This window comes from Puntigrus tetrazona, chromosome 6 (genome assembly GCF_018831695.1).
Source record: "Puntigrus tetrazona isolate hp1 chromosome 6, ASM1883169v1, whole genome shotgun sequence".
In the NCBI taxonomy this organism is placed as follows: domain Eukaryota; kingdom Metazoa; phylum Chordata; class Actinopteri; order Cypriniformes; family Cyprinidae; genus Puntigrus; species Puntigrus tetrazona.
This window is the reverse complement of record NC_056704.1, coordinates 19,098,606-19,108,931: the sequence shown is the minus strand read 5'-3', so window position 1 is coordinate 19,108,931 and position 10,326 is coordinate 19,098,606. Positions and strand designations below refer to the sequence as shown.

Here is a 10,326-nt window from a genome sequence, read left to right as displayed (position 1 = left end):
TCAACAAAAAAAAGGAAAATACCAGTTTCTTAAGATATTGCTACTATGATATAATTATGTAAATTTGTCATTCTAATTTATTAAATGGTTAGTATTATCAGTAAACTAACAGTCAATGCATTTTAGTTTACCTGCTACTTGTGTAATAGTAACATTGCCTATTGTGTTTTATTTGTAATAAAGAAAATCAAGTTCATGAAAAACCATACATACAACTTAAACTATTTTAGCTATATTAGTCAACTTTATTGTAGAAAAAAAAACTATGTTCTCTGTACATTTAAGAAAGCAGTTTCACAGTAATACACTTTTCTGGGTCTTGTAAACATTGTGAAAATCTTGGTAGTCAATCTTAACACTGAGATGTTAGAAACAACATAGACAACATTACATGGTTAACAAACATATAAAGAAGAAACCATTGGAACAGCTACATAAAAAGTGTTTTAATACTCATCGCTTAGAAAATGTTTTCGAAATATTTTTTGCATAATAATACTAATATTTTACTGATACACAATACGTGGGTACGTTCATGCAAATGAACAGTGAAGATACAACTACAAAACTATCAATAATATATAAATCAAGTGATCAATATTAAGATTTCTAAAACACTCTGAAAACAGACAGACTGTAAAGACACTATGAAAAGGTGTCTTTCATGTCTAGAGGAAAGGGCAGACAGAGTTCATATTACAACATCCAGTCACGAGGGCCTCAGATGGGCACTTAAGGGACCTCTGGTTCACATACTTTCTTGCATCCTCCACTTCGTGACATGTCTTAATCAGAGGTGATGCGCTGGATCATGGCCTCTTCGACAATGCCAGAGAGAAGCGTTAGATCCTTGTACTGGATCCAGTCCTGCTCTCTCACGCCCCACACAGTGCCCTCCGGCTGCAATGTAATATTTACCCAACTTTACGAGAATGTTGACGAGCAATGAAATACAAACTGATATATATATATATATATATATATATATATATATATATATATATATATATATATATATATATATATATATATATATTACAACAACAATTAACTATTCATGAAAGCTGATAATGCTAAAATAAGAAATATTATGCACACAAAGAAAACAATGTAGTCCATAAAGTTCCCCACAGATCTCAAATCCTATTTCAACATTTCACAGCACACCAGGTCGGATGTCAAAGCAAAACAACAATTTTGTATATACTATACTATATTTTGTACAAGTATATACATAACTTGATAAATGTGAATATATGAATTTATTACTCTAGTCTTGAGTGTCACACAATCTTTCAGAAATAATTCTAATATGATGATTTGGTGCTCAAAAAAAACATATCTTTTTATCAATGTGCTGATTAATATTTTTGTGGAAACTGATCTTCAAAAATAAATGGTCCAGTAGAACAGTATTTGTTCATACAGAAGTATCCGAAACTATTACTATCACTGTTAATTAATTCATCCTTACTGAATAAAAGTATTCATTTCCTTAAAAAAATGGTGACAGAAGCACCAACTTTCCAATTTCAAGCTAACTCATGTTAGGACAACCCTTAAACTGCTGTGCCATACAACATTATGCCCACTCTATGTATAACTCACCTTTTCTTCTTCTTCGTCGACGTATACAAGGATGACATCTCCCTTTCCAAACTGTAGAAGCACACCTTCATCTGAGTCTTGATTCTGCAGAGCAACAGCCTGAAAAAAAACAAAACAATACAAATGAGTACCTACACAAGTACAAATCAACGACCGGCTAGACGCTCCCAAAGACACTGTACCTTATAGAGGAAGCGGGGAGGATTTTCATACTCTGTCTTTTGGACTTTCAAATCTTCAGTGCTTCCCGATGTATTTTGATTAGTCTCTTCTTCATCTTTCTTCGAGGTGCTGGATCTTCGAGGAGTTGGGACTGGTGCAGTTTTGTCTCGGGCGTCTGATAAGGGCTTATCCTCGTTGTCTCCATCTTTCGTGGCGCGATGGGTTTCTTCTGATGCTGCTGCCGGTTTATCCTCCTCTTCTTCTCTGTGCTCAGCAGCAGACACTGAATCTTGATGTTCCTGGCCGTTGGCTTGCACAGACTGATCATTGCTGGTTTCTGATGCGTTTTCAGTGGCTTCCTCAGACCGAACCCCTTCACCCTCCGAACACAAAGACTGCCGCTTGGGTGTGTTGGGTTCACTGTCAAAGGAGTCGGAGTCTGATATTTCTGATGCTGTGCTCCCTGTGCTCTTTGAGAGAGTGTCTGTGTGTGTGAGGGTGCTGGGCATGCTGAGCTTGCTCATGGCCGGATGATCGGGAGGGAAGGCGGTGTTGCAGGGGATGGGGGCAGAGATCGTAACAGACTTTCTCTTCTTTGACTTTGAACTAGGCGCAAAAGGAAGAAAAACAAGACACATAAAACGACAATTAAGACAGATTTGCCTTTAATTAACATGCAATATACAATGGCAACAAAATGTATTTGAGCACTTAATCTACACTTACAACCAAAGACAATTCTATTATTAATATCTATCATAATTATTTCTATTAGTATATTATTTCCCCAAAGGGGAAATCCTAAATCATTTGCAACTTTTGGAATTTGATCTAACCAACTTGTGCCAGTGGATATATAAAATATACTACAAACGTTTGAGGAAAGTAAGATTTTTTAAGAGTTTTTAAAGAAATCTCTTAAGCTTAAAAAGTTTGTATTTATATAAAAAAAAAAAAAAAAAAAAATTATAAAATATTACAATTTAAAATAACCGTTTTACTAACAATATGAATGCTTTCAATTTCCTGTGATGGCAAAGCTAATACGCAGATTTGAAAGACATTAAAGAAATATTTATTATTATCATCATCATCATTAACATGTTAAAAGACATTTTTCAAAGTTAAAAAAAGCATTCATAAACATCTTCGCAATTACTTTTGATTAATTTAACCTTTTTTTTTTTTTTTTTTTTTTACTTTCAAATAGTAGTGAAATCCATCTCAACAGTTTAAACATTCAAGCTACTGTATATCTTTATAGAAACTAGTTATTTGCCAATGCAGACATTACCTATTAAGGCCTTTGACGATGAAGGGTTTGGTGGAGTGCTGATCTTCAAGTTTCTTCATCATGTTATAAATGTTGTGATTCAACTGAAACAAAAATATTAATGTTACATGAAAAAAAAAAAAAAAAAAAAAGCTTGACAGTCACACTGTGTTTTTAAATGGATTTCATCAAAAGTATCCTAATTTATGTTCCAAAGATCAAAAGAAGGTCTTACAGGTTGGGAACAATGTGATGGTGAGTGATTGAGGACAGATTATACATTTTTGATTATACATCATACCCTTTAAGCTTAATAAAGTTAATAAAGTAATTTCTAAAACCCTGCCAGTTAAATGGCAAAAAACAAGAAGAGCACACCATGCATGTGAATGTCAACCCCAGAAGTACACGATAAAACAATGTTACATTCTTACCATACTCATTTCCTTGTAGAAGACATCACGTAGGTTTGAAATGTTCTGAAACATGGTGACATAGCAGCTTATACGACTGAAAGCAGGAAGAAAGCGTAGCCAAAACAAGTGAGAAAAGAAGTGTTATTTGTACCACCACAGCTCTGTCTGAATGCATTTATCTCTAAAAGTTTTATTTTTGTTAATAAAGCTGAAATAACCTTTGATAAAGAACAGGCAGCTCCTCTCTTAACTCCTTGTTAATGTCTTCAAATACCTCCTGTGCTTTATTGAACTCCTCCTCAGCCTGAAAGTACACATCAACAGTCATGCAATTTAGTTGAACTATAGCCATAAACCATTATAAAAATTAGATATTTAAATGTTCAAATGTGAGCTGACCTTTGATATTTTGGCCTCATCTCTCTTTTTGGAGTTCTGCAGTGCCTCAAGATGATGTCGAGCTGAATCATAGTCAACCAGTTTCCTTCCTCGTTTAGCTACTCTTTCCTGCAAGATCACAATATTTAAAAAATTAAAGCTACAGTAACGTTTTAAGAATTAACAACACCACGTGAATTTGCTATTAATTCAACACCAGGATCTACATCAAAGTACCATCAAAAGGTGATATCTCTTTAAATTTAAGCTGTAACTAATGAATATATAACTGTCATTTAGTATTTTCTGCATTTAAAAGGCATAAGAAAATGTTAACACAAGGTTTACAACAGTGTCTTAAAGGAACACACTTTTTTTGCAAATAGGCTCATTTTCCAACTTCCGAGTTAAGTTGAATTTTACTGTTTTGGAATCTATTCAGTCGACCTTTGGGACTGGCGATAGCCAGATAGCGCTTTTAGCATAGCTTAGCATAGGTCATTGAATCCAATTAGACCAGTAGCATCATGTTCAAAAATGACCAAAGAGTTTCAATATTTTTCTGTGAATTTCTTGTGTATTCATATTGTGTACCAAGTTTCTTACTCGTCAACTTTACATCCTATTTAATGTCCTGGGTGCATCACACCACTGATCATATATTGTATTTGTTTAATGATGGTAGATAGTTTTACACTCTATAGATGCAAACACATCAACATAATGATTTAAGAGCTTTCTTCTTCTTTCTTCTTTTAATCATAAATAAAACACAACCTATACATGCATTGATGGCTCTTACTAGAAGTGCATTAAAAATGTGAAGTAATTTCCTTAACACCTACGCATTTTCTATTTTGCAATAGAATTTTCCAATAAAAAGTTTTGATTTTCTATGTCGATATGATTAGGAACTATACTGTCAGTCCAGCGTAATAATCAAGGAAGTTTGCTGCCGTAGCACTGCTGCAGCAGACACAGTGATATAAAGCCTAACCTTGACAAACTTGCAAAAATACAATGAACAGGCCTAGACTATAGATAGTGAATGAATAATTACAGTCACTCCTTCCTATTTAGGTCCATAATGAAGCAATTTTACGAACTTTGACATCTTGGAACTGTCCGGTATAATTCTCCATTGTCCGAACAACTTGATCGTTCAGCTTTTCCTCATAGTCATTCCAGAGGAGATCCTCACTCTGCAATATAAAACCAGAGAGATCACGAAAACAAGGAGAGCAGAGAGATTTTTACTATTAAAAATCATCAGAAAGGCCTGATTTACCTCCATTATAACAGTCAGGTCTTCTACACCATGCCAATCTGGTTCGTAGATATCTTTAAGAGTCTGGGACAGGCGTTTGGATGATTCATGCATCACTGAGAAACAAGGTGGGACAAAACATTACGTGGCATTTTTGTTACACAATTTGCCTGTAGTCCTAAAAGCTCTGTATGTATCCATGACAAGTCATTACAAGTTACAGAGATAAAACTGTGTTAGCAAGAAATGATGAAATCCACCCATAAGTATCGGAAGTTGTTTTTTGTTTTTTTATCTCCATCAAGCACTTAAATACATACATGATTAAATGGACATTTATTAGATTAATAATTATATTCAATGTACAGACCAGATAAACTTTTTTTAAATCTTCATACATCTCTGAAAATCAAACCTATATGGTTTAGTATAAAGAAGAATAATGAACTTGTATACTAGCTTTTTTGATAGAAAAATGTGAGATCTAGATACCGACATCCATTTCATTCTTTCAGAACACCTGGGGGCTAAAGACACAAGCAATGACTTGATGGTTTTCACCAAAACTATGCATTTGGTTTAAGCAAGAAGACCACAAACATCTCGAGTCTTTCTAAATCTCAACCTCTCCTTCATATTTTCATAAGCCTCTGCAAAACTGACATCTGGTCAATTTGAGTGGGAGAGTCAACTATTCTTCTAGACATTTACACAATAGGCATTTTCACTTCCGTTAGTAAGGAGACATTCACTTCCCCAAACTCTAAAATCACAGAGACACAATTATAAATTTAGCTGTTCTCCTAATATTTTTTGAAACAAAAATCAAGATTCAATCAGTAACTGAAAACGTATTATTACTTAAAAAATGGCTGTACTTGATCATCTGAGTGTCACGGTACCTTTAACAGCATTGTAGTATGATTTAACATCCTTATAGAGCCGGATGCCATCAGCCTGGAAAGAAATAATAGTGTTCTCAAAAAGGTTTAAGTTTCATTATTTTATCTGCATTTTTAAATGCACGTTAAAGGCCTTAGCTTTTGGAAAATGTAACATTTTTGGAAGCAAAATAGAAAATGTTTAGGTGTTAAGGAAATTACTTCACATTTTTAATGCACTTCTAGTAAGAGCCATCAATGCATGTATAGGTTGTGTTTTATTTATGATTAAAAAAAGAAAGAAGAAGAAAACTCTTAAATAATTATGTTGATGTGATTGCATCTATAGAGTGTAAAACTATCTACCATCATTAAACAAATACAATATATTATCAGTGGTGTGATGCATCCAGGACATTAAATAGGATGTAAAGTTGACGAGTAAGAAACTAGGTCAACACGAGTCAAATATGATAAACTTTGTTAATAATGAAAGGTGGTACTAATCAAAAATAGCCTTTTTAAAGGGCTTCCTGGGTTGGCTAAAATGTACAGAAGAGAGGCAGAAAAGGTCAGCTTCTACTACTGTACAGCAAGTCACATTTTCTACATGACATTTTCTAAAGGTGGCGTTTCCTGTGTTACTTTCAATGATGATTCTGTCAGGGATCATTCAACGCAAGTCGTCTAATGCTGTCTCTTTAAAAACAGCGGTGTCCAAAATTGAGTGACAGTCTGCGACTTGCACGAGGAAACTAAATCTAGTGTAACCTACAGCCTGCGTGTGTGTGCATGCTTGTCACTCTCTCAGACGTATAGGCCACTGTCGAAGTACCTGCTGTTTGTTCAAGTTGGCAGAGCACTCTTCAAACTGCTCGTCTTTTGTCTCCATTGTTTTGCCCAGCTTCTGCAGGACCTACAAACAACACAGTAACACTGAAAAGACCCACTACTGTTCATTTCAGACATGAACTGTCAAACACAATATCAGCCAGAGGAACAAGACGTGTCACTGTATGGCCGCAGAAATATGACTCGCCAAGCGGTTCCACGTTTATTCTTGAAAAAAATCAGGTGCAGCGATTGTTCCTTATGGTGTGGAAAGATAAGAAATTTTCAAAGGGAGCATTTAGCGAACACGAAAGTTCCAAAATGGTGTTGGTGCTTTAACTTAAGAAACACTGTCTACTATATAGTAAACTCTAGAAGAGGAGGTGAGCCTAGGGAGGAAGTGATTGAGGGCAGGAAGTGGTAGTCTTTGTGTTCACACAATTTCATTTGAAAAAGCTAAAACAACTGACACTATTTATGTAGCTTGTGAACATTTAGCTTGTGTACCAGTTTTCTTTAGGCCTCTAAACATTTTGGAGCAGATATGTTGGATACCCCCACACACAAAACACACACCCAGAGCAGCATGACATCAGACCCAAGGTCCTGAACTCAAAAAAAACCCCACCTACCTTCTCTTGTGCTCGGTTCATTGATTTCTGAAAGCGCTTGGCCAGGATGCCAGCTCCCGCGCCAATGTTGCCCCCGATGTTGCCACCTTTTCCCTCAGCCATCTTCACTTCTGATCAGCTGGCACACGAGCGAGCCTTCTCTCTGATGTCTCGGCGCTTCCTTCTATAAACGGACGGTTCCTGGGCGGAGTGAGCAGAGAGAGTGGGTGTGAAAGTACAGTTAGTTCGCCTGCTGCTGGCTTTAAAGACTGAAACTCGCGGGACCACGGCGGCACAACTAACCGATTGTGCAACATTCCGCCGTCTTGCCCCGACGTGTTTGTAATATTGTCATAGATGTGCGACGGAGTCACCGTCAAGTCAACTAGTCATCGGTGTTTCCTAACAAACGTGACGTCTGCATCTGGATAATTAATGTCGAAATTAAAACTACACCGAAAGTGGCTCTATGTGTGCTGACACTTTTATTGGTATAAAAAAAAAAAAAAAAAAAAAAAAAAAAACAAGACAAAACTCAATATTAATCGACTAGCGCTGATATAGTGTAAAGACTCGTTAAAAGGCAATAAATAGAATAAAAATGTGACTCTCTGCCTATGAGTTACATATTTATTTATACATTTATTTATTTTAATCTATTATTTAGAGTAAAACGGAGTGTAAATGACTAAAGCAGCGTGCTAGAATGCTATTGTTAGGCCTATAACGTTTTCTACCTTATAAATTTGTAGTCGTTAGTATAATTAAAATCTTTCACAGACAAAGGAGTCCCAAAGTGGTTTACAGTAAATAAAAAAAAATAAATAAACATCAAAAATTAAATACTAGCTGTACAAATACAATAAAATTCAATAATTCAGTTCTCAATTGTAAAGGAAGCGAGTTCCAGAGCCTTATAGTCACAACACAAAAAGCACATTCCACCTTTGTCTTAAGACGTACATAGGTATAATTAAATGGTTTCGACCTGAAGACCTCAAAGAGGTAGTATCGTGCATGTAATAGATACTGTTATGGATATGGATATTTAGCTGGTGCCTGACCATGCAGGCTATATAAGTGCCTATACAACCAAAATGCACTCTAAAATCAATAGGAAACCAATGAAGGGCCTTAAGCGTGGGAGTAACGTGGGACCTCCTGCTCATCCTAGTCTAAAGCCTTGCAGCCGCATTCTGTACAACTTGTAATTGATTCATTGTCCTAACAGTGTACAGAACATTGCAATAATCCAACCGTGAAGAGATAAAGGCATGATTGAACACCTCCATCTCTCTTTTTGCAACAATATATCTAATCTTGGCAATGTTGCCTGAGCGATGAACAAACTATAGACTTCACGTGACTGTTAAAACAAAGATCTTTCAGACACTTCAATCAGAGGATGACAGACCCCCAGTAACTTGCCAAATCTTAGGGGTAATGTTGTCAGGGTTAATAATCATCACCTTAGCTTTATCGGTATTAAAGTTAAATTGTCTGCCATCCATTTGTTAATGGAGACTACCAGTTTTACAAAAGGGACAGTTTGTCTTGTCAGAGCTAAAGGAAATATACAACTGTCACTGGCATAACAATGATAAGATATCATTGTACAATTTGAAACTAAGCATGGTAGTAGTACTTTAAATCTATATTTAAATAATAAACATGTAAATGAAATATTTAAAAATATATATTTTGTTTTAATTGTGGAGTTTTTTTAAAGACATACACAGCGTTTTATTAATCTCCTCTTTATTCCATGTGCAAATAACACACCAAATTTAAGATGAGATCCACATTAATCTATTTGTTGTAGGCTAATATACAAGGTGTGTTGTTTCATTTCACTCAACCGATACGGTTTACACTGTACCCTTTTACAATAATATTTGTACTGTAATGATAAAGGTGTGGGAACAAACAATGTATTTGCATTGTAAATCATTTTGTGTCACGTTAAATTATATTCTACTTCACTGCATCACAATGCTTTTTGAATTATTGATATATTACTTTCACAGCCAAATAAAAACAAACTTATTTAACATAGACTCCTACTGTACAGTTTCAGTACAAATAAACACTTATTTGTTTGAGAGTGGTTATTAGTATACAAGTGGCAGGAGAGTTTTGCTTGGGTCTCTCAGTTACATAAGCAGCATTATATAAGCTTTAAATCATAGTCAGCTCCCCGTCCGTTGTTTCAACCGCTCAGGGCTTATGTCTCAAATTCAATACGACACAGCACAGCAGAACTGTAAGTCTTTACCTACATTTGCTGTTACTGGGGCTCCTGAAGAAAAGACAATTAAAAATACCGAAATGACCACAAGGTGGCAGTGCCAGTGTTCACTTACAGTAACAGCATGTGAATTTTTGGATTTTTGGATTTACATGATCTATAAATAATTTAACTGGCAAATCCCTTTTTTATTATGTCGTGCTCTCTCTTAATTATTCACCGGCTGGATGTTTGGTTGTATTTCACAGAACAGTACAGTGTAGTTTCCATTGGCTAATTAGATGATCCGTTCCCTTTAATAGAAGCTTTCACAATCTGAGGCAGAGAGTTGATGAGTCAGGTGTATGGGGTGTAAGGGATGTTTCACCTGGCACAGCTGCTTTCACCACTCCTTAATGTTTCCTTAAGGTTTAAAGCTCTCATAAAAGATATAAAACATCTGACACTTAAATCAGTTTGTGTTCATTTGTCCCAGAAAATATTTAATGCTGTTATTTATATATATATATATATAATTATTAGTGCTGTCGAACGATTAATCACTAAATTTTGTATGTGTACTGTTTATGTATATAAACACACACTCAATATGTATTTAGAAAATATGTACATGTATACATTATTATGTTTTATATAAAAAATATATTTATA

At 35.2% G+C, this 10,326-nt stretch overlaps 1 protein-coding gene across 1 annotated transcript; it reads right to left on the bottom strand.

Annotated features, from left to right (window-relative positions):
- Positions 1 to 222: 222 nt before the first annotated feature.
- On the bottom strand, positions 223 to 7,714 carry bin2b (bridging integrator 2b). The gene is made up of 12 exons (XM_043242377.1): positions 7,449 to 7,714; positions 6,821 to 6,901; positions 6,007 to 6,061; positions 5,126 to 5,220; positions 4,944 to 5,039; positions 3,859 to 3,966; positions 3,678 to 3,763; positions 3,478 to 3,553; positions 3,065 to 3,147; positions 1,791 to 2,376; positions 1,609 to 1,707; positions 223 to 900 (listed from the first exon to the last, which is right to left on the bottom strand). The coding sequence occupies exons 1-12, from the start codon at positions 7,548 to 7,550 to the stop codon at positions 787 to 789; spliced, it is 1,581 nt and encodes a 526-aa protein (XP_043098312.1). The 5' UTR covers positions 7,551 to 7,714; the 3' UTR covers positions 223 to 786.
- Between the last annotated feature and the right edge of the window lie 2,612 nt (positions 7,715 to 10,326).